The sequence below is a fragment of the Salmo salar genome, chromosome ssa14, assembly GCF_905237065.1.
Source record: "Salmo salar chromosome ssa14, Ssal_v3.1, whole genome shotgun sequence".
Taxonomy (NCBI): domain Eukaryota; kingdom Metazoa; phylum Chordata; class Actinopteri; order Salmoniformes; family Salmonidae; genus Salmo; species Salmo salar.
In genome coordinates this window covers 23,794,463-23,820,024 of record NC_059455.1, presented here as the reverse complement: position 1 = coordinate 23,820,024, position 25,562 = coordinate 23,794,463, and the positions used below count along the sequence as shown (strand labels likewise).

The window sequence follows — 25,562 nt, the reverse complement described above, 5'->3', positions numbered from 1 at the left end:
ACAGAGACAGCATTTCACTTTGAGAGAGACATTAAGAGACATAAACTGGACAGTCGGAGGTGTCTCTGTGATGTGTTGGTGACCAATCTTTGTAGCCCACGGTGGTAATTCATCCGGCCGCACGACCAGCACCACAACCACTGTGGTGGGAAGACGCCCATGCATCAAAACATCACAGGGTCTACGGCCCAAATGGCACCCTATTCCCTCCATGGTGCACTACTTTTGACCAGAGCCCATCCTGGAACATGTACACTGTTGTAAACACTTCACACTACACTCAGAGTACACTCTGCTGCTGAGAAACGTCTCAACAAGGTCTGGATCACAGGAGAGGAGAAACAGGGGATTATTATACATTATAAACCAGGAAGATTGGGTCCTAGATTCTCGCCGTGTGTTTATCAGACAATATACCACTGGTATGACGCTAAACTTCTTGTTTACTCTTATATGTACAGTGCATTCAGAAAGTATTCAGATCCCTTGACTTTTTCCACATTTTGTTATGTTACAGCCTTATTCTAAAATTGATTAAATTGTTTTTTTCCTCATCAATCTACACACAATACCCCATAATGACAAAGCGAAAACAGCTTCTTTTTTTTTAATACTGAAATATAACATTCACATAAGTATTGAGACCCTTTACTCAGTACTTTGTTGAAGCACATTTGGCAGTGATTAATTACAGCCTCGAGTCTTCTTGGGTATGATGCTACAAGCTTGAGACACCTGTATTTGGGGAGTTTCTCTCATTCTTCTCTGCAGATCCTCTCAAGCTCTGTCAGGTTGGATGGGGAGCGTCGCTACATGGCTATTTTCAGGTCTCTCCAGACATGTTCAATTGGGTTCAAGTCCGAGCTCTGGCTGGGCCACTCAAGGACACTCAGAGGCTTGTCCCGAAGCCACTCCTGCGTTGTCTTGGCTGTGTGCTTAGGGTTGTTGTCCTGTTGGAGGCTGAACCTTCACCCCAGTCTGAGGTTCTGAGCGCTCTGGAGCAGGTTTTCATCAAGGATCTCTCTGTACTTTGCTCCGTTCATCTTTCCCTCGATCCTGACTAGTCTCCCAGTCCCTGCCGCTGAAAAATATCCCCACAGCATTTATTATTATTTATTTTTATTTCACCTTTATTTAACTAGGCAAGTCAGTTAGGAACAAATTCTTATTTACAATGACGGCCTACCAAAAGGCAAAATGCCTCCTGCGGGGAAGGGGGCTGAGATAAAAAAAACTATGCTGCCACCACCGTGCTTCACCATAGGGATGGTGCCAGGTTTCCTCCAGACGTCACGCTTGGCATTCAGGCCAAGGAGTTCAATCTTGGTTTCATCAGACCAGATAATCGTGTTTCTTATGGTCTGAGAGTACTTTAGGTACGTACCTTTTTTCAAACTCCAAACGGGCTGTCATGTGTCTTTTACTGAGTGGCTTCCGCCTGGCCACTCTATCATAATGGGCTGCAGAGATGATTGTTCTTCCACAGAGGAACTCTGGAGCTCTGTCAGAGTGACCATTGGGTTCTTGGTCACCTCCCTGAGCAAGGCCCTTCTCTCCCAATTGATCAGCTTGGCTGGGTGGCTAGCTCTAAGAAGAGTCTTGGTGGTTCCAAACTTCTTCCATTTAAGAATGATTGAGGCCACTGTGTTCTTGGGGACCGTCAATGCTGTAGACATTTTTTGGTACCCTTCCCCAGATCTGTGCCTCGACATAATCCTGTCTCGGAGCTCTACGGACAATTCCTTCGACCTCATGGCTTGGCTTTTGCTCTGACATGCACTGTCAACTGTGGGACCTTATATAGACAGGTGTGTGCCTTTACAAATCATGTCCAATCACTTGAAATTACCACAGGTGAACTCCAATCAAGTTGAAGAAACATCTCAACAATGATCAATGGAAACAGGATGGACCTGAGTTCAATTTCGAGTCTCATAGCAAAGGGTATGAATACTTATGTAAATAAGGTATTTCCGTTTTTTTGTTCGAAAAACCAGTTTTGCTTTGTCATTATGGGGTATTATGTGTAGATTTATGAGAGGGAAAAAATGATGTAACCCATTTTAGAATAAGGCTGTAACGTAAGAAAATGTGTAAAAAGTCAACGGGTCTGAATACTTTCCGAATGCATTGTATCTTAGTGACCGGTTTATAATAGCAATAAGGTACCTCGGGGGGTTGTGGTATATGACCAATACACCATGCCTAAGTTCTGTTCTTAAGCACGACATGAAGCGGAGTCAATATACAACCTCCTCGTACCTTATTGCTTAGATAATCGCTTGCACAAACCTCTTCAACGTTGTGTCTTTATCTTCTAATGTTTACGGAAATTGCTCACTTACGCAGATAAAACATATTAGATCGCACGTCAGAGCATGTAGATTAGGACGCCTCCAGGGGTTCGTTTTGTTTAGCGACCTCAAGTGTAGGCTAATACGCCATTTTGACATGTACACTGATTCATCATCACAATGAATCTCTCCAAGTTTCTATAAATGACCTTCTGGAATAGCTGAGAGTATACAGTATGTCTAAGAGGAGAGCGTCAGACAGAGGCTACGGTCTGTCATTAAAGGCATCGTCCTCGTGTCTCCTCTGTAAACACCCCTCCAAAATGGCAGCTGATAATCCAAATGCAATGTGACAGGAGCGGATAGGGCTGTTTTGGCACATAACGCTTTCACTTCTACTTAGTTTCTTTACACTAACTTTGTTTGGGGGATGTTGTGGTGGGCTGGGGCTTACAGAGGTGACAAGATCTGGTTGTCGGTGTTGCTTTTTTTAGCGAGGGAAAAACAGAAGAATCTCCCTACTGGAAGATTCTCACGTTGAGCGTTTTACACAGAGGAAAAATAAATTAAGACGTGATATATTGTACACGAAGGAAGTTATTCCTTAAACAAAACGTGTTGATTTTGATTTACACCCAGGGCTGTTTTTTTAATAATTTACAGCTGCGGGAATTGATGGTCCTGAACTGGGCATGCTGCTAAATCTGTATTGCCAAATAATGAGATTTTAGCACATGAGCTTTTAAATTATCTTCTGATTTGTCTCTGGCTGTTTGTCAGTTGCCTTGTGCTCCCGGTCATGGATGGCATTTTCCTGTGTGCTCTAATGGCTGAGTTACACTTCGATAGATGAGTCTTGATGCCTTCTGGTTCTCTATGCTGCTGGGTAGAGGAGAGGGAGGGAGGAGGGGGGATATTGTCTATGGCTATGAAACATAACATATGTGCACTGCTAGCAGCTATACCCCAATCTGTGAATAATTGTGACCTATCCAGATTTAACTCTATGTCCAACATCTTGCGTGAGGGAGTAGTTTTTAAAGCAACTTATCAACACAAATCTTACATCTGGTTAGCAAATCAATGCAGCTGTTTTATTCGTAGAGAAGTGTAAATGAAAGCATATCATATGCAGGTAGAACACATTTATTTCATGATGAAATAATAGAAAATATGATGTGTCTTGTGTGTTTGTCATCATCAAATAACTGCCGTGCGTGTTTAGCCATTTCATTCCAATATCGACTTGTTGTGTTCACTTTTTATGACAAAGGCCTCGGGCAGATGTCATTTCATGTTTAAGATAATTATACATTGTCTCACAAATAGCCTTAGAATTGACAAAGGCGTGATTTTTTTCCCTTTGAGGGCTGTATTTCTGTACGTTTATTTTAGTGGAAAAGGAGCAGATGGGTATATCATCTGTTTTCAGCTTTGTCTGTCTGTATCAACAGAGACTTGAGGAGAGAGAGAGAGCACACAGACAAGTAGGTGGATGAGTGGCATGTGACATCAACTAGGAAGTAAACCTATCCTATTTCACAGTCCCCCTTACTGCTGCTGCCACTGAATCAGCCATGGACCTATAATATCTCTATTTCTCTGTCTCCCAATACTCCAAATAATGCATTCCTCTTTCTCACTAGGAAATGTTGAAAAAAGTGACTGTATCTCTATTCTCTATGGCAATGCATGATAATATATAGGGCAAATAGACAGTATCCATCCAGACCTAATAGTTACCTAAAAATAATGTTTATGCCTTTTCCACCAAGTAATGGTGCGGCAAATGGGATAACAAGGGGTCTTGATTTGTGGGCCGCCTTTGCAATTACCACATTTCCTGGCCCTGTTTAAATTAAACAAGCCATTGATTTTATGTTGAATATTATTGTGCCATATTCCTCAAGAGCGGTTTTGATGGAGCTCCAGAGTGATAGGAGTGCCAAGCCCCCCTCCCGAAGCCCATCCTAATAAAAAAGACAGGGAAATATCCAACGCTCCCACCCAGGTGCCTCATTCCCGACAGCAAGCAGACAAAGTTTGCACCACAAACGAGCCCTGCCCCCTGTTGGAGTATGACACACGTCTGGCCCGGCCTTTAGTTCCATTTGAAAACCTCTGTATCAAGTAGTGTCTGCCAAGACTCAGAGAATCAGCTGGTGAGCCATTTTTAGAGCCCTGATTCGGCTCAGTTCCCCAGAGCCTTTCATCGTCTCGCTGTGCTGCTGTCCTCACTCTATTCTGTGTGTGTGTGTGTTTGTGTGTTTGTGTGTGTGTGTGTGTGTGTGTGCGTGTGCGTGCGTGCGTGCGTGCGTGCGTGTGTGTGTGTGTGTGTTTGTGTGCGTGTGTGTGTGTGTGTCCATGTGCACACGATCCCTTGCAGACCAACGCAGCAGACCCTGGTGATCCAGTGTGAACAGCAGACCCTGGTGATCCAGTGTGAACAGCAGACCCTGGTGATCCAGTGTGAACAGCAGACCCTGGTGATCCAGTGTGAACAGCAGACCCTGGTGATCCAGTGTGAACAGCAGACCCTGGTGATCCAGTGTGAACAGCAGACCCTGGTGATCCAGTGTGAACAGGGTGTGTATACGTCCAAATTGAAATAAGAAGAACAGCCCTTAATGTCATTTCTGTGGAGAAAGTTGCTCTCTCTCTCTCTGCTTTGTCCAGCTCCCATCCTGAGGTCCAGTTCCTTTAATGCAGCATGGCCTCTAAAGTGGACTGTTACAGAAAGCCGTTGGTAGAAAGGAAGGAGGGGCAGAACAAATGAATGAGTCTGCTAGCTGGCTGCATTGACTTGCACCCAAACACATTCAATCCACCTTCCTTCCCTCTCTACACACTTATCTGGCAATGTCAGGGAATACAGATCTGTACTCCAAGTCTCTATTTTATTTTACTTTGTTTTGTGTGTGTGTGTGTGTGTGTGTGTGTGTGTGTGTGTGTGTGTGTGTGTGTGTGTGTGTGTGTGTGTGTGTGTGTGTGTGTGTGTGTGTGTGTGTGTGTGTGTGTGTGTGTGTGTGTGTGTGTGTGTGTGTTTGGGTTGAGGGCAAATCTGTTGTACTTTTTTTGCAATAGAGAATTCTCATATGATCATGGTGTGAGATGAAGCCTTCTAGCACCATGAATTATTCAATCAAGCGTGGATGGGGATTTTTTATTGATAGGTCTTTAATGCTTTCATAGTCATGATAGCTGTACTTGGTTGGTTTAATGATCTCTCTATTAGAGATGGCTTCCAATAGGAGCAGAAATGGCTAAGCCGCTACTGCTAAGTTACAGCTACTCAGTGACATAGGGACCAATTTAAGTGTGCAGAAAAATAGCAATTAATTTAGCATCTTTCAACACAACTGCTCTCGAAAGATAACTGCCAAAAAAACGAATAAGCATCTCAAACACAGTGACAGTTGCATTAATGTCAGAGTAAGGACTGTTAATGTATCAGGCACGGCTCCTTTTGTATGAGATGTTAGAGTCACTGACTCTGCAATGTCGCCATGTGTCAGTATAATGAATAATTAAGACCAGAAATGAAGTGTATGTCATTGAGGCAGTGCTGTTGAAAGACACAATGGGCATTAATTGCTCTACCCTGGGCAAAGAGTCATGATAGACTGATCTAGTAATTCAAATATTGTTGGAAAGGTCGCGAGTTAAACTCATATTATAGTTGTTTGGTGTTGTCTTAATAGTGAATTTTAACTAATGAACAGTAGTTTGTACACGCCAGGTAGGATGTGTACACACACTCATTTGTTGCCTGTGCTGTGGGACAAGTAAATGCAACATGAAATGTCTTTGCATTTGCATTTATTTCCACTGGGCAAAAACTGGTTGAATTAAAGTTGTTTAAACCTCATTTCAACAAAACAATTAAAATTGATGATGTTGGTTTAACCTGGAAAAAAGATGAGATTTGTAAAAAGTCATCAATGTAAAGGAATTGAGTCTTTTTTTCACCCAAATGAACCTAAATCCAATGACATGGCGACCATTTTTCTTGATTTCATGTTAGTTGACAACTCAAAGAAATGTAAATCAAAACTAGAAGTGGAAATGATGACTGTGCCCAGTGGGTTATTTACCTGTTTATCTATTTTAACAGTGCAGTTGAGTGAATGTGTCGATGTTCTCTGTGTGTTTGTGTATGCAGTGTGCTGGACTAACTGGTTTCAATGGGGGTGTGATCCTTTTTGTATGTTGATGCGGAAGGAACATTTCCATCCTGGATGGACAATAAAATTCTATTCTGTTTTATTCTATTCAGTTCGAGTTTAAAAAGTCAACATCACCTTCAGTTTGACCCCAACCCTCATCCCGTAACGAATGGTATATATTACTGTACTACTGCTGTACCTCTAATCCCAACACCTCAGCACCACATAAGAAAAGAGTACATATGTTTTGGAGTGTTAGGAAATTTGGTGCTCAAGTCCTGTGAAAGAGGTTATATCAAAGGCATTTTAAGTCCATACACACCAGTCCATTTAGAAACATTAGAGGTTGAGCTGTGCCATTTGATTTTGGATTGAGAGAGACCTGGGAAACAGGTAGGCCTCTTCCTCGTTCCCTCTAGTCACACTCAAATAGAGGTCATTAGCAACACAACTACGTGATAATGTGCATGCATGCAGCCCATATGCAAGGCTACTGAATCCCCCTCCCACATTGCCACTTTGGGATTTTAGGGTCACAGATAACCTTGGCAGCATGGCTGTGGACTAGTCTTCACATAACACTACACTCAGAGACAAAGTAATTCATCAAAATAAGAGTTACATTTACCGTTGAAATACACTTTAAATATGATATTGTCCATCTACTTTACAGCATAGTTTAATAACAATGCATAGGTGTTATGTTATGTATGTGATACTAGTTTCAGACACACTGCTCTGCTATTTGATGGACAATACATGCAATTCAATATCTTTCCAGTAGGTGGATAATATCTGAACAGACCATTTACCGGAACGGGCATGCAATACCGTTGTTGACACCGACCCACAATAGACAATGATTTAAACAATCTGTATAAGCAACGTAGCACTGTGACATCCTTAGAAATGTTATTATGGTCTCTAAGAATTGTACGGCTTGCAACAACAAACAAACAAAAATAATATACATATATATATATATATATGTTTATATAAAGTTATGCTAAATGGTAGCCTAATTACTTTGCATAAGCAGCTTGTTTTGAGAGGTTCACACGTATGGAACTTTGTCATTTTACTGGCCTACTGTAACGCGGGCGCACGCATGTCTTTGTCTTTGACTGGAAATAGTCTCCAGTTAGGATGTACCTTTTGTTTAGAAGTGGACTTCATTTCTAGGGCGAAGATAGAAGAAAATGCATTCACTGTTCACAAAGCGCACTGAAACCCACCCTGGGGAAGATGGATGGATGGAGAGAGGGGGGCTGGGGAACTGCGAAGGGAGGAAAGTGGAAAGGGAGAGAAAGTCAGTCATTGAGCAAACCAAGCGCTGAGCGGCAGCACTGCACCTAAAACACTGTTTGCGAGCGGCTCATCTACCTTTTAGATCCAATCTCTGCCATTTATTCGTTATTCTTCGACTCCACGCAGATTCCCTTTCTCTCAGCGGTACATGCAACTCACACCACTCTGATCACAAGAGCTGGGGACAGCCTGGCTCTCCACACCGCAACATTGCAGCGAGGTGTTACTACTTTCCTTCCCATGCGACTCCGTTATCGCCGGTGCTTTCGCCAGCCTGCCATTGAAAAGTTTCGGTTGTGAGGATAAACGAATATCTAGGACCTTCAAAGGGATTGTTTATAACAACGTAAGTACTCCGAATGTTTTGACAGTGATTGCATTGTGTTGTGCTCTACTACCTATTGGGATTATGTTGTCGTCCAACTTTAACGCACAACGAATCAAGCTGTAGGCTATCCAACTATTCAAGCGTGAACTCAAGTATCAAATGTCTTAGCGGGCTACTGATTGTGTGGTCGTCACCCATGCCTCTTGAAATGTGAATGTTGTTCACAATCAGTGTTCAGAATTGTAAGTGTTTTTCTTAGACTTGCGTTTGGCATTTTATCGTCAACCCATGTGACGCATGCATTAGGCAGCGCACTGTTTCAAAAAATATGCATTCTAACTTCTGAACCCGTTCTGGGTAAGCTTGGTTTGAAACATTAGCAGTGTTTCCACAAGTTTCAGGGTAGCTATTCAACTTTACCTCTTTGAGCTTTTTGAGTTTGAGCTTTTACCTCATGTTTTGAACGTTGTTTTTATGCGCTCCTGTAGCGCTCTGTTCAAGTTTGGTCGGAAAAGGCATAGGCTATCCATCACATGTGGAAGGATCACCTGACATATAGCCGACCTATAACACCAGAAGTTTTACTTTAAATCGAGCTAGGCCTATAAGTAGTTCTGAGTAGTTGCGCCCACTACCTGGATAATGGCTTACAGTGGGGGACATGGCCAAGAAGTTACAACATTGTTCCATCTAATGCGCGTGAACTACTTTTAGTCATCCAAAGAATACCGTGGAGAAACGTCACTCGTCACAGATTAAAAGTGAACGTTTTGGTGTCTTTGTGTAAAACCTCAATTAGGCTACCGTGTAATAAGGTGCTTGTAACCATACTTGACTGTGACTATTTTAAATACACCGATTATATCTCGTAGCCGTTAATGCTTTTTAAACCTAACAAAGATGTATTTTAAGTTAATGACTGAACAGTGGTCATAACATTTTCTGCACAGCACCCATACACAAGAAACTAAGCTATTTGGAAAAGTGTAAGTGATACATAGTGTACATTTAGCCTTTTCTCTGGACTTGGTAGCCTAATGTTTGCTCTCTCTGTGTGTATGTGTGTGTGAGCGTACTTGAATAGCCTATATTTAAAGACAGCCTATATTTAAAGACAGGCAGAGCAAATAACCTACTTGTTGACTAAGGTTGCGTAACAACCATCAATTACGTTAACTTTTATCCTCGGAAAGAAAAATCGAAAACTAGTCAAGATGTGGTCTGAGAGTGAGCCGATAGAAAGGAGAGGGAAACACCTGTTTACTACGGACCACTACAATTTACATCCTGCCCCAAATGACTTGCTACAAGCTGGAAGGTTTCCGCCAACCGACGATTGTAAACTAGTTGCTCCAAAGTATAAAGAGTCGAGGTTAATTCACAGTTGATGAAAAAAATGAAAACAACCTATAACATTCATGAGCAGTGTTTGTAAAATCTCACTCACTAATTTAATTTAATAAAACATTTTATAATTGTGCAATGATGTTATAGTCTAAAGTTTTAGATAGGCCTATTCGTTTTTTACTCAATAGATAGAATAATTGTTTAACTTTTAAAATGTGATGCACGAGTGAACAAAGACTTTGTTAGCAACTTGCCTTGTGTCTTTTAACAGTATGCTATTTTTCATCCGTGATGAACATCTTAAATGTTTGCTTTCAAAATGTAATAAATTGCCTGTTTACATGCCATATAATTTTTTTTATAGCTGTTATAACGGAAGGCTGCAATTAACCAATTTTTTTGCCAACTGGAAAGATTAGAGTCGTACAAGTATATCCACCAGTCGACGCAGACAAAAGTTTCCATATTTTTTAATGAAATTATATTGGCCTAATTGATATGTGTGTACGCTAATTCACTATAGCCTATTGTTTAAAAAAGAAAAAAACTTTAACGTCTTATTTCACAAACATTACGTGAAAAAAAAGAAATCTATTATTCAGAAATTGTCAAATTATTATTGCCTAATTTAGGCCTAGGCTAGATAAAAATATATAAAAATATAACAGTAAAACACGCTTTCGTCGCTTCAGGTGATTTATCAGCATTGTCTCAGACTTCCTTTTTTTATTACCCAATGTTCACTTGAATTATACATAAAAGAGGAAGTTACTTGTAGCCTATAGGCCTAAAGTGCTCTCTCACATGCGTCTCATATTTCTCGGATTATTTCTGCGTCTGATTATTTCTCTAATCATGGTAGGTTTTCAACAAGTTAAAAAAGTTACGTTTTGGCGTATGGTCTTCTAGGCCTATGCTAGGCTAATTAATACATCATAATTAACATGTTATGCCAGTTATATGATGACATTTTAAATATTAAATTATGTGCAGACAAATACGGATATTTTGGGTGTTCTAAGTGCGTTGAGCAGGTGGAATATCCGACTGATCTTTTCACAGCGCAACAATTTGTGGAGAAGGACATTTCCATTTAGAAAAATATATTTTATCCTTATTTTTTGGCTAATTAGGCCTACTGCTAATGGGCAATGTTATGGGAATTAATCTCCTACATGTAGAACATGTGGTATAAAATCTCCCTTAGCGTATTCAAACGATTGGCTACTCCGTATTTGTTTTGCGTGGGAAGAGTCAGGCAAAAAGAAAGTCTAGTTCGGAAGAAAAGTAAAAGATGATTTATTTGTCAGGTTTCGATTTGTATCCCCAGTCCTTGTTTTCTATCCCTCCCAGCAGCGATGTCAGCTGTTATTGCTTCCCATTGATCCTCTTGCAAAGTGAGAACTGAACTAAAATGTATGTCGATTCCAGTGCCCGAATCAATATCTAGAGTTATTTTAATCTGGATTTGAGCGTTGTGGAATTAAAAAACTGGAGAGGAGAGCAAGCAGGCGGAATGAAACATTATCCGTTCTCAATTGGGAGAGAGCGTCTTCTTCACTGTGTGTGGTTCGAAAGCTGAACTAATGGGAGGGAAAGGAGAGACAGAATCTAAGATGTTGCTGCTAAAAGTAGGCTATATTTCATATTTGATCAATAGGGAATTATTAACGTCATGATATGCATAATAACAATATATTTACTTACTAGGCTACTGATCATCCGTTTTATTCAGATTTACACGAACCCAGATGACATAGATAGTAAATTAACTATGGATTACTCTATCGCATCGTCTTGATGACGCTTGGCCTATTAGTTCTTTCAATATCGAGGCTACTTATTCGTTCTTTATTAAACGCGGAAGGGTCCGCCCACCCCATCCCCTCCAACCAGTCCCTATCATGTTTATATTTTGATTTGCTAACAAACACTTGACTGAAAGGTAATTTGTCATGCAGATGGCGGCATGGTATGGTAATTAAAATTAACCTCTGTCGGTAAATAACAAGTGTTTGAACATAGGGTTTAGGAGAAATATATCGCACATGCACCCACGGTTTCACCGTGTGCATTTTACATTTGTTTAAAGAAATATTTATTCTTCAGTTGGAATAATTGTAGGTTAGTCAGTGCGTTGTGTGGAATATTTAATCAAACGAAAATGTTTTATTTTCACCCAAATTGCGTTATTCTGACCACTTCACCTGTCATTTAGAACTGGTTGCGTTTGAAAATGCATTTTTTAGCCAGAGCAAATATTTGAAATGTTGTTTCAAATAAGGTTGTCTGGTTTTCTTTGTTGTGCTCTGGGGCTGGAAAATGCTGAGAAAATTGTTGTGGCTATTGGCTAATTCGTTTCGTATTGCAATATTCGATCTGAATAATCATACAATACATCCGTTTCATTATTTCCTGTTTGTATGATATTGTTTTCAGTCATCGTTTCATAGAAATATCGGCAGCACGTTTTGAGTAACCTTAATTTTTTCACACATTTTTTTTTCTTGTGATTTGGAGTCTATTTTGGTCAGTCTTGAGGAAATTATATGCTGTTTATGTTTGTAGGCGACTTAATGTCCATATTATATTCACTTTTCAGATTTTTTACTGTCATCAGTGCTTTTTGAATAGAGGGTACAAATCTGAGGGAGATGAAGACAGGGAGATGAAGAGTCTAGGCTATGTAGCACTGGAACGGGTTAGGCCTATATCTGCAATAATGTTTACTTGTATTGCTTTTTACAATGTACACATGAGTAAGAAATGACTATTATGATATTTGAAAGTAATGCATTTTATTGAAAAATAACTGCAAATGATATTGAATAATGTTCCGTTTTGATGAGTGTTGCTTGTTTCCATTCAGTAGCATATTGCCAGATATTTCCAAAAGCCTTTTGTAACAGTTTGACTGAATTGTACACAGCAGTATTATCTCTTCTCCATGAGAGGCATTGAGAACAGGAGACCGTTCAGGGTTAGCCTGACTAATTGGATGAGTTTTGTTCAATATCATTATCAGATATTTTCTTTCTCAGATTTCCCCATTTGTCAATTATCTGGACCAAAATTTAAGAGCTTGGAAATAAGTACATTTTCTTCCCAGAAGGCATTATCAGTGCATTTGCTTCAATCGATTGTAGACAGATATCTTTGTTTACTTATTATCTTCCTACAGTCATGGCTTGGGAGTAAAAAGGCACCGATTGATGCACACACACACACACACACACACACACACACACACACACACACACACACACACACACACACACACACACACACACACACACACACACACACACACACACACACACACACACACACACACACACACACACTGTGTACTATACCCATGGATTATGAAAGTGTAGTTACTTTGTGTAAAGACTGCTTGGAAGTCTTCTAAATGTCAGTTTCATCCACAGCAACCAAATCTTCCCTTCAATATCCCATGGCACTGCTCCTGTAGTAAATAGCAGCTGTGTTGGTTGAATTAGTGTCTGGTGTTTTAAATGTTGAGCTGGCCAACAAGTTGTCATAAGGCTTTGAGGCATGCTATCACTGTGCTGCTAACTGCTTGTTATTGAACATCCAGTGACTTGCCAGCTAGGCCAGTGGTGTCCTCACTCCTCAGCCCAGTTCAGGGCTCACTGTCCCCAGGCTCAGCCCAAGCCCAATGCAGGGAGCTGGGAGGGTGGAGGCTCATAGAGGAGAAAAGCGACACAACTCTCACTCCTCTCCTCTCCCCTCTCTCTCGCTCTCTCTCTCTCTCGCTCTCTCTCTCTCTATTTACAAATAGGTTGTACTGCTTCAGTGAGTGAGATGGTCAGTGGTGAGAGACAGAGAGAGAAAGAGGGTTCTCTTTGTATTCCACGGCTGGCTTTGGCGCTTTGGGAGCTAGACACGACACCTTGCAAATAATCTGGGTTTAGCGAGGAATTAGTTGGCTCAGGTGGGTTGTGTGAGGCAAGCAGTCCATCATCCCTGAAATGAATAGCCTCTGCAGGTCAGGAAACCCCAAAAATATTTTGTCTGCCATGAATCAATGTGTTTCACTTTCCTTTTAGCTCACAACGGCTTATTTGGAAAATAAATCCCATTCTCCTTTTGGCAGTTAGAGCTGAATGTCACTTTGGGTGTGTCACACACCGAACCAATGGTTCAAATATAAACAAAAAGAAAGAGAGTGCTAGGATTTCTTAATATTTTTAAAGACTGATTGCTAGATATTTCATTAGTATTCACCACGCTGTGTCGTACACTCCAGTAAAATGTATTAGTTGTTAGTGAACTGCCATACGAGCAGTGTGGCACAGCTTGTCCAATCCTTATTGATTTTGTAGCTGAATATGCCAAAGTGTCATTATTTCTCAGCACTGTAGCATATTTTGTACAACAGCAACTGCTGCAGCGACATTGTATTGAATAACTCCCCGTATAGATTTGATATTGGCGAGTACACCTGATTTTGATTCAGAAGGAACATTTGAGCTACGTTGTGTACAGAGATCACAGGGGCAGACATGAATGACTATGTTTGAATAGTATTGACTGTCCTCCGGACATCAACCACAACTATCTGTCTAGAATACTGAGTGAGATGTCCAGCGCGACGCAAACACACCCTGCCAACCCTTCCACCACACAGCCAGTTGACTCTGCCTGTTTGTGTCATAACGGCAAATATTTGATGCCAAATTCCCCGCGTCAGGCGGTTGAAATCTATTTGACTTTTACCTAGACGATCATGTTTTACCATTTTAAGTGACGTCTCATGAACTGTCACCTGTATTAAAAAAATATCTTCCAAAATGTCTAGAGGTTTTGTCCCCTTTAGCCTGAGTGGTTTTACGGTGCCTATAAAAGCACGTTTGGCTAATTTGTGTGAAATACAGTGTAATTAGCTGCTCTGAGATGTGCCAACATCTTCTCACTATGTGTATTACAATCACATGCAGATGAGGAGAGAACACTTCCTCTAATGTTTCATAGAGTTGCCAGGTTTGGTAGAGCAGTTTTAAAATTATATTTATTACTGTATTATATATGCACATGTAAATGTGTCTGGTTCCTATATTATCTATAAACTATTTTTAATTTTTGAGAAATCAACTTTTTTTTTCAACTTGTGGATTTTGAAAATGATCTGTTGTGTTACAGGGATGTTTTTGCTATTGATTAAATGATGGATTGTAATCGGGTTTGTCCTGTGCATTTGTCTTGAATTAAAGGAAGTAATGCATTTTAATGTCATTATATTATTTAGATAGTGTTAAAAAGTAAATGATTATCTCTGGGTCCATGTCCCTTCCTATACGTTCAGAGAGATCGAAGTTTGAATCATCTACCAAATTACCACAACATCATCTTGCAAACTGTATAAATATGTCCTCCCCATAGATAATGTGCCTATGTGTACAAGTGTGTGTGTTTGTGTCTGTATATGTGTGTTCTCTGCCTCCCCAGAGTAGTTGAATGACACCGTCTGCCCTGTCCTGTAATAAAATGTAGGAGTGGCACTTTCACGGTTGTCAACAGTCTCTAAATATACTGACAGACAGGGAAAGTACAGGAGCTGTGGTCTGAATGACGCTCTCTAAGGAAACCTAAGCCGCTTGGGTCTCCTGTTCTTGGCCAGCAGTCATAGTTGACAGTCCATTTTTATATGTAAATTGGATTCATCTGCGTTTCTCTCCTGAAACAACCAGACGGAAACTATGTTTGACATCCCAACTTTGTACCTTTATCGAGGGCTATAGCTTATTTTACATCAGTGCCTTTCTGATAGGAATGATATTATACTTCATTGTTGTTGACATTGCAATTTCTCAAGATATCATAATATTGTCACTTACAACTAAAATAATAGGTTGTGTTTAATGTTTGACTGACAGCTGCACCAGTCTACCTGAAGTAATCAAATCATGACAACATGGAAGTGATATCTTGTGACATTTCTGTTATAAATGCAGATGAACCCTGTCAGTATATTTATATTTATGAGCGATTCTCAGTAGATTCTGACATCTACTATATATGTATTATAGGTCATTACAATGTTATTACAATGGTATTACAATGTTATTACAGTGTTAATACAATTATTGTGTTCGTCATTAGTGATAAGGATAATAAATCCTCATTTGTGATCTTTCGGTTATCAGACATTGATTTTCAACTTTGGCTGAACTTGTATTACTCAGTCTCGTCATATACATATTTAAAACGACGTAGTATATTATAAGACGAACGTGTAGGAAGGAGATAGAGGCGTCTCAAGACCTCCGTGTATCAGGTATCAGTGTCCCGACGGCATGGTGTGGAGCAGAGGAGTGTGTGTGTCAGTGTGTGTCAGCCTCCAGCCCCGTGGGCGGACTCAAGTACCCTGGGAGCACAAGATTTGTTCCTGTAGCTCCGGCACCAAGCAGCTCAGTTCTTCTCTCGGCTCGGCTCCCTCGTCTGCCGGAGAAGAGAGAAATGATTAGCACGTCGGTACAACACTCAGCCTACATCTGCTTTTTCCCCGGCTCTCTCCATAAGGGGATATCCTGTGTCCTTTTATTGGATTGTCAGTTTCACTCTGAGTCCGCGGCTCTGCGAGCTGATGGTTATGATAATAAAATGGAAATATTCAGGTACTTATCACTGTATTACCTGGCTATCAACACCTACATGGAGTCATACTTTAGAGGTGATCCCAGGGTAGAGATCTGATACTCAGGGAAAGACTCTGTGATGAAAGGGGGCATGAATGGGGCTTTAGTTATTGGTACATTTTCAAGGTGCTATTTTCCTGGATAGATTAGGGGGAAAGACAGAGTGTAATGTGATGCTTGGGCATCTGGCCAGACCTGAGCGCTGTAGTATAACCCATTTTCAACAGACATTCCCCTGACACTGTAAGGCTGAGTCCCAAATGGCACCCTATTCCCCATATAGTGCACTACTTTTGACCAGGACCCATAGGCACTGTGTGAAAATGTAAAGGGATTTTTTTTTCTGAGGGAGGCTGCATGTGTGTGCAATGTGCCAAAGCTCAGATCAGGTTTTAAATCAATTTGAATGGGTGTTCAGGACAGCTGATATCTATAAAAGATTTCTCAGCTAATTCTCATGGAGAGCCTGATGTGGGTAGATATTCTGTGTGGCTTTGAAGAGCTACAGCAGGGGGATGTAGACGACGCTGCAGGTTTGACCTTATCCACATGAATTGGTTCAACATTTGAGGACTTAGATAAATCAATGGTGACTTTATGATAGCATATCAACATAACTTAAATGTTTTCTGTGTGTGATATGAATGTAAAAATCTATGGAATATGAATGCAAATATGGATTTATGAAATGCAGATTTATAAAACCCTGAACGTAGCTTCAGTTTTGTTTTGGGTTGTTGTAGATGAGGTCACTTCTTTTGAGCTGATGTTATACCCTAACTTATGACCACCTTCAAACTGCCCTTTGGGATTCAAATCTTTGAAACGTTTTTTTTTTTGCCAGCTTTTCATTATTAAATCACCTCACACACTTTGTCCAATCTGACCATCTAATCCTCCTGAGGGTCTCAGTCTGTTTCACTGCTCCAGAGGTCAAGAGGTGAAGTGCAGCTAATTTATTCATTCAGTCAAATTTTCCTGGCTGTGCAGATGGCAGCCTGATATGATATCACTATCACAATCCCATTGGAGTATGCAGGCTGGGGACCCGGGACGAGTGTTCACATGAGCAGGCCCGGCCTTATCAGATTGACGGGCGCTGCCCTTATCTGTGACAGACGGTTCTGGTCCAGCTGCAGGCAGGGGAGGGAGAGATGGAGAGATGGAGAAATAAGCCGCTTAGATAGACTTGATCCAACCCCGATCTCTCTCTGAGGAAAAGTTTGTGACTCTTCTTCAAAGAGGTTCTGACATGTTGTTTGAAATAGTTTGATGGCTGGTGCTGAATGAAAATGACACTTCTTGTGTGTCCTGTTACAGAAGGTGACCTGAGGAGGATGACCCCACAGTGAGACTGGACCCTTCCGTGAGGACCCACCTTCCCCTGACCTGCGTGTCCAGAGCCTCCTCCCGCACCCCGGACACCCCGCCCCACTCCTTCTTCTCTCAGCCCCTCCTCTGGGCCCAGGAACCCCCTTCCCCAGGTACCAGGATGGACCTGCACCGGGCTGCATTCAAGATGGAGTCGTCCTCCTACCTGCCCAACCCTCTGGCATCCCCGGCCCTCATGGTGCTGGCTTCCACCGCCGAGGCCAGCCGCGACGCCTCCATCCCCTGCCAGCAGCCCCGCCCCTTCGGCGTGCCCGTCTCCATGGGGGAAAAGGACATGCACCTGCCGTTCAACAACGGCTCTTACACCTTCGCCTCCATGTACCACCGTCAGGGAGCCGTTCCCGGGGGCTTCCCCAACCGGGACTTCCCCTCCTCCCTGCTGCATCTGCATCACCAGTTTGCCCCTCCAAATCTGGACTGCTCCCCCATCAGCATGCTGAACCACAGTGGGGTGGGGGCCTTCCGACCCTTCGCCTCCCCCCCAGAGGACCGTGACGGGGCAGGGGGCTATCAGTCAGCCTTCACCCCAGCTAAGCGCCTCAAAGGCTGCCTGGATGCAGACGCCTCTCCCCATCTGCGCTACACGGACGCTGAGGGTAAAGAGTATGACTTTGGGGCACAGATCCCCTCCAGGTCCCCAAGCGCCCTCAAAGCAGTTGAGGACGCTGGGAAAAAGATTTTTGCAGTGTCAGGCTTATTGTCCGACCGTGAGACGTCATCAAGCCCAGAAGACCGCATCGAACGCTGTGAGTACATTTACCGTTATCTAATGTTTCACAAAGGTCTGATTAGTCTGTAAAGTAAAGAAACATAAAACGTGTGTAATGATTTGTTATCTTTATTATCAAATCATGCCTCACAAACAATATGATTTTGATATTAATTTACAAGAAAACATTTATCTAAAAACAGCACATACTATATATTGTGGTTTAGTAGAGACTGCAGCACCCATTCCATCTGAGAAGTGTATTCAACTACCAGAGAATGTTCAGATAGTGTTTCACAGAGCACATTACAAGGAACTCCACAGGTCTAATTCATAAATGAGATGGAGGTTTCTCTTGGGTAAGTGCAAGTGAAAGAATTTGGGAAATTCAAATGATGGCATAACCTTTCCTGACCAGGGCGTGCTCAGAAGAATAAGTATGCTGCTGAGTGAGAGTCCAGTAATATAACTGGCCGTAATTCACCCTGTGAACCTTAACTCCGAATACAGCAGCCTGTGAAAACCAAAGACATTTCAATAGGCCTTCTACTCACACACACAGACTCTGTCCTCTCCTCTCACTGTGGTCTGTGGTGAACGCATACACACACGCTCATGTGCGAGCACGCGCTCTCTCTCTCTCTCACACACACACACACACACACACACACACACACACACACACACACACACACACACACACACACACACACACACACACACACACACACACACACACACACACACACACACACACACACACACACACACACACTTCCTACTGATAATGTTCTCTGTCACCACCACAGCACAGTACACTGATTTTCTGGTTCCTTCTTTCTGCCTTTTCCCCTGTCCCTCCCTGTCCCTGTCACTCCGACTCCTACAAGCTCTGGGATATTAGCATTGGTCAATGAGCGGAGGCCATTTGGCTCTCTGTTTGAATCTGATTACTTGGGAAGTGACTCGCTACAAGATGGGGCACAGTCCTGTCATCAGCATTCATCATACCACTGCACTCACCCAGCCAGTGTGGCAAATTAACAGGGGATTACCCAGCTTTCCAAACTTTGGCAGGAGACATGTCTCTAACAGAAGGGGCGTTCAATCGGAGTACCCACTACCCATGTCTCCCCCTACCCTCCTCTCTCTCTGCACAAGCACTAACAACTCCTACACATGTCAACACAATCCATCTGATCTTGTGACAGATTGGTGGGAGGGAGAGAGACAGAGAGACAGAGGGTGAGATAGAGAGAGAGTGGGGGTCTCTCTGGATGAGCAGGGGACAGAGGCCTCATTATGATGGTGGGTAATTCCCTGTGCTTTTTTGGCCATATTTCTGTCTCTGTCTCAGTCCATCTTTCTCTCTCGGTCTCAGTCCATCTTTCTCTCTCTGTCTCAGTCCCTCTTTCTCTCTTTTTCTCCCCCATTTCCTCTCCCTCTCCTTGGGAGTGCTAGAGCGCGGGAGATCGAACCACCCTTGATCAAACACATGAGAGACAAGGGCGTCGAGCTGAGACTGATCCGATAAAAAACACTAGAGGAGCAGGGAAGGCTGTGAATGACACACCCAGACAGAAGAAAGAGAGGGAGAGAGAAGTAGGGAAGAATGGAGAGAGAGAAAGAGAGAGAAGTAGGGAAGGATAGAGAGAAAGAGGGAGAGAACTGAAAGAAATAGCACTTCTCATAAAGGATTACTTCTCATATGAGTCCTGTTTTAAAGCCACTTTGGTGGTTTTGAGGAACTGTAAACGTCAGCCCAGCTGTAGAACCAGAGAGATGCATTTCGATTTCTACTTTGTAACGTGTAGTGTAGATGGAACAAGTGAAATAGTTGGAATTATATGTCCTTCATTTTGAGGCATTGGGAAATTGCAAAATGCAGCTACATGAATTCTCCCGGAGAAAGGCTTATGAACGTTACCAATACCATCCAGATCTGCTGATACTGTGCCTTAAGCTGATATTGGTGTCATTTGATTACGATATGGCCTGGTTCATCCTCACTGATATAGAGGAGATTATGGTGGAAGGGGACCAGTGGACTAGGGGACCGGGGGTTTGGCATCCCCACTGAGGAGTAAGGCGGCATGGGTGTAGGGTATGGTGAGGACTGGGAGGGGGGAAATTAGTTTGAGAGCTGGTATCTGTTTTCTGTTTTGGAGTCTTGTCTAATTCGATTAAACCTGGGCCCACCAAGGGCTCTAATGCAATTGAATTTCCAGCACTTTTATATAAGAGACTTAAATTGGGTTCCCCTTGACTGGATAGCTAGCTGCTTGCTGTCACTCCTGGAGCAGTGTCCCCTCAGTGTTAAGCCCACCAAATCTTCCCAGTACAGTCACTGGCACGTTTTTAATACGCTATGCTGTCAACCATTAAACCTCCACATAAAGGTCCCATCATGGCATAATATATATATGCATAATATACGCATGTCACATTATAAGCTATTACCAGTCAGTGTATTCATACTACATATTTATCCTCTGAAATCAGGAATAAAAAGGTTTTTCCTTCTATACTGTATTATTTACAGGCATCAGGAGTCATTTGCCTGTTTAAAATTCACATGAATATTTACACTGAAACAGTCACATGCAGAAGCTCAGTGAAGACAGAAGAACACTTGTTTGTTTGTGAGAGTGATTTTATATTTGTGTATCTCTGTGTGTTTTGTGTGTGTGCCATTTATTTTTATGGATATAGTGTGTGTGTGTGTGTGTGTGTGTGTGTGTGTGTGTGTGTGTGTGTGTGTGTGTGTGTTTGTTCCTGTGTGTGTATGTGTGTGTTTTGTGAGAGTCTACATCTCCCTGTGTGAGTGTGTGACAGCTGGAGATTGTTTGTTTGTTTTTCCCCCACCACACAATTGCACGGCAGAGCTGAGCATTGAACATGACCCTGAACAGCTAACCCACTTCCACAATCCCCAACAAGCCTGACTTGGGGAGTAGGGGGAGAGAGAGAGAGAGAGAGAGAGAGAGAGAGAGAGAGAGAGAAGTAAAGACTGTGTGTGTGTGAGCGAGAGAGAGAGAGAGAGAGGAGAGAGAGGAAAGTAAAGGCTGTGTGTGTGTGAGCGAGAGAGAGAGAGAGAAAAAGTGAGATAAAAGGAGAGATCAAATAAATAATAAAAAAGGAGGATGAGCAATCAGTGTGGTTTAGAGCTGAAACACAGACCCCAGCTGACTTCCTGAGCAGCTGAAATAAAAGAGAAGAATCCTTAAGACAACAGTGTAGCCACGCGGGCTTCCTTCCTGACGTGACCAAGCTGTGAGCCATACAGGCCTGTCTCCATAAATCCCCGCTGATTTACGGGGAACTGGGTGCCTGGCAGGGCCACAGTTAACCCCCACCAGCCCGGTCAGTCAGGACTGGGGTTAGCCACTGACCGACCCTCCAGCCCGGTCAGTCAGGACTGGGGTTAGCCACTGACCGACCCACCAGCTTGTCAGTCAGGACTGGGGTTAGCCACTGACCGACCCACCAGCTAGTCCGTCAGGACTGGGGTTAGCCACTGACCGACCCACCAGCTTGTCAGTCAGGACTGGGGTTAGCCACTGACCGACCCACCAGCTAGTCAGTCAGGACTGGGGTTAGCCACTGACCGACCCACCAGCCCGGTCAGTCAGGACTGGGGTTAGCCACTGACCGACCCACCAGCTAGTCAGTCAGGACTGGGGTTAGCCACTGACCGACCCACCAGCTAGTCAGTCAGGACTGGGGATAGCCACTGACCGACCCACCAGCTAGTCAGTCAGGACTGGGGTTAGCCACTGACCGACCCACCAGCTAGTCAGTCAGGACTGGGGTTAGCCACTGACCGACCCACCAGCTAGTCAGTCGGACGACAGGCCAGTCAGACTAGGCTAGATATCCCATCTAATGTCTGTCCGTCTGGGAGAATCAGGATTCAGAATCAGGATTCAGAATCAGGATTCAGTTCCTCCCACATTGTATTCAAGACCACCTTGTATTCTGAATATTATCAGCTAGGTTGTTGTGATATAAAAATGAATGCAGTACAGGATGTAGTTCCATCTCCATAGCTGGTTCTGTGACACCAGTTGCCAGGCAGACTGTTCAGCTGGGGACTTTAATGATTTACTGGCCCGTACCTTTCCCTCTCCGTCCTCGTCACTATGATTGATGCAGATTTTCATGTTTGTCATTCCTGCCTTGTAGATCTGTCACCCAACTTGCAGTTATTCCACCGTTCTTCACATCCAATGTTCAAAAGAGCAACGTGCGCTGACAGCTGTTAAAACACACAGTCAGTCGGATAAGGAGGTGTTTTTTTTCTTTCAAAGAGCAGATGTCATCAGTGTGGTTATTATTCCCAGGGAAATATCACAAACTTTGGGAAACAGTTGCAGGAAATGGAGACAATCACCGAGAGGATCCTCAAAGAGTAAGGATGATACTGATGATGGTGATAAGAATAGAAAATGCCTTAGATGAATAGAATTCCCTTTATATTTGAATTCCTGTAATCTTACGAGGCTCTTGAATTTTTTGTTTAGTTACAACAACCCCTATTCATTTCATTCTGGCAGGTGAAGACTTAAATAACCAAGGAGACATTGTCATCCCCACAAAAATCTGCTCCCTGCTCCCCCCTCCTCTTGCCCTGATCTCATCCCCTCTCCCTCCCTCGCTCTCCTCTCCCTGTCACGGTCTAGTGGCGAGGTTAAGTTAAGTAAGAGTGTTCTAATAATTAGGCTGCAGCCCGGGTGCTCGTCTGTGTTACCCAGATGTTAAAAGGCTTGTCCTCTCATGTTGCCTCCCTGTCAGTCTCCCCCCCCCCCACCACCTCCTCTCCCGCCCAGCTCCTGGGTGCTGTGGCCCTCTGGCCTCCATTTCTTTGTTTAGTCTCTTTCTGTCTCTCTCGTTGGGTGGTTGTTGGCAGTAGACAGCAGGTGTCTACCCACCACAACGCTGTGTTAAAGAGAAGAGCAGTGGGCTGTGCCATTGTCGCAGCGCAATGCAGATCGAGGATTAGCGCTTCCTGCCTGGGCTTTGTTGGATCGGCCACTTGAATTGGACACAGATTGGTGTGCGGCCTCGATTATTGAAACGAGCCGCTGGATCCACTGTTAGGGAAATGAACGGGGGGAAATTAGATGAGCGGCGACACCCTCCTCCAAGGAACAGCTGGGTTCTCTGGACTAGTAAACAGCTCCTTGCAGTGCTCAGTTAAAGGATGGACACATTGAACACAAGCCCAGAACTTTTTTATCTGTTTTTCTCATATTGCCGAGCTAGAAAGAGAACTTGTTTCAGCTCCAGACAATATGAGAACATAAGTCTCAAAAGAAGGGACGATTGAAGTCGTAATGTAAAACAGGAATCTTTATATAGCTGGTAATATTGTGGTGGTATGTTTTCCCTGACAATGGGCTTTATTTCTTTTTTCTGTGTGTGCCTGTGTGTGTGTGTGTGTGTGTGTGTGTGTGTGTGTGTGTGTGTGTGTGTGTGTGTGTGTGTGTGTGTGTGTGTGTGTGTGTGTGTGTGTGTGTGCAGCAGCAGTATGGGGGGCCCAGTCTCCGTCCGTTCCACTTGGCCCCCTCCATTTCATCTCCCAGGCCCCGGGTCAGCTACATTCCCATGGTCCGGATTCCAGCCCTGCGCTGATGTCACTCAACCTCTATAAAACCCCAGTGAAACCAGCCCGCTGAGTCCAGTAGAACCTCCACAGCTGGCATTCAGTTCCGTTCCCCCGTTCCCCAGGGGTCAGGCTGCTAGACAGGGCACCAGGAGGGCAGAACACCCTGGAGGTCCAGTCCTCCATCCCCTCTTTCCTCTCCTCCCTTTTATTAAACAGGTTTGGAACAGATTCTTTAGTTGTCACTGACTGACTCATAGTGTACAGAGCTGTTGGGTTTATTTCTCCGGAGAGCCCGTATTCCACGGCCCTCGGCCTGCCCATGCTAATGCAGACGTATTGAAAGGTCTGTCCCCACCAGAACACCCTTAAAGAGCCAGGGGCTGAAGCCGCGCTCCTGCTAACAGGTCCCCCACCTAGAGCAAGGCTAGACAGACCCCCACCTAGAGCAAGGCTAGACAGACCCCCACCTAGAGCAAGGCAAGACAGACCCCCACCTAGAGCAAGGCTAGACAGACCCCCACCTAGAGCAAGGCTAGACAGACCCCCACCTAGAGCAAGGCAAGACAGACCCCCACCTAGAGCAAGGCTAGACAGATCCCCACCTAGAGCAAGGCTAGACAGACCCCCACCTAGAGCAAGGCTAGACAGACCCCCACCTAGAGCAAGGCTAGACAGACCCCCCACCTAGAGAAAGGCTAGACAGACCCCCACCTAGAGCAAGGCTAGACAGACCCCCACCTAGAGCAAGGCTAGACAGACCCCCACCTAGAGCAAGGCTAGACAGACCCCCATCTAGAGCAAGGCTAGACAGACCCCCACCTAGAGCAAGGCTAGACAGACCCCCACCTAGAGCAAGGCTAGACAGACCCCCACCTAGAGCAAGGCTAGACCGACCCCCACCTAGAGCAAGGCTAGACAGACCCCCACCTAGAGCAAGGCTAGACAGACCACCACCTAAAGCAAGGCTAGACAGACCCCCCACCTAGAGCAAGGCTAGACAGACCCCCACCTAGAGCAAGGCTAGACAGACCCCCACCTAGAGCAAGGCTAGACAGACCCCCACCTAGAGCAAGGCTAGACAGACCCCCACCTAGAGCAAGGCTAGACAGACCCCCACCTAGAGCAAGGCATGACAAACCCCCACCTAGAGCAAGGCTAGACAGACCCCCACCTAGAGCAAGGCATGACAGACCCCCACCTAGAGCAAGGCTAGACAGACCCCCACCTAGAGCAAGGCATGACAGACCCCCACCTAGAGCAAGGCTAGACAGACAACCACCTAGAGCAAGGCTAGACAGACCCCCACCTAGAGCAAGGCTAGACAGACCCCCCACCTAGAGCAAGGCTAGACAGACCCCCACCTAGAGCAAGGCTTGACAGACCCCCACCTAGAGCAAGGCTAGACAGACCCCCACCTAGAGCAAGGCTAGACAGACCCCCACCTAGAGCAAGGCTAGACAGACCCCCACCTAGAGCAAGGCTAGACAGACCCCCACCTAGAGCAAGGCTAGACAGACCCCCACCTAGAGCAAGGCTAGACAGACCCCCACCTAGAGCAAGGCTAGACAGACCCCCACCTAGAGCAAGGCTAGACAGACCCCCACCTAGAGCAAGGCATGACAGACCCCCACCTAGAGCAAGGCTAGACAGACCCCCACCTAGAGCAAGGCATGACAGACCCCCACCTAGAGCAAGGCTAGACAGACCCCCACCTAGAGCAAGGCATGACAGACCCCCACCTAGAGCAA

At 44.0% G+C, this 25,562-nt stretch overlaps 1 protein-coding gene across 7 annotated transcripts in view; it reads left to right on the top strand.

The window, feature by feature from the left end:
• The first annotated feature begins 7,765 nt into the window (after positions 1 to 7,765).
• The window catches only part of LOC106569261 (E3 ubiquitin-protein ligase RNF220), a 156,138-nt gene continuing 138,341 nt past the window's right edge, over positions 7,766 to 25,562 (top strand). For 4 of the 7 annotated variants that reach the window (XM_045694099.1, XM_045694098.1, XM_014140452.2 and 1 more), the window contains exons 1-2: positions 7,766 to 8,114; positions 17,426 to 18,243. In XM_045694099.1, the coding sequence (XP_045550055.1) occupies positions 17,598 to 18,243 (646 nt within the window). In that variant the 5' untranslated portion in view covers positions 7,766 to 8,114; positions 17,426 to 17,597. The remainder of the gene's footprint in view (positions 8,115 to 17,425; positions 18,244 to 25,562) is intronic. The other 3 variants (XM_045694102.1, XM_045694101.1, XM_045694100.1) reach the window with 1 other exon arrangement.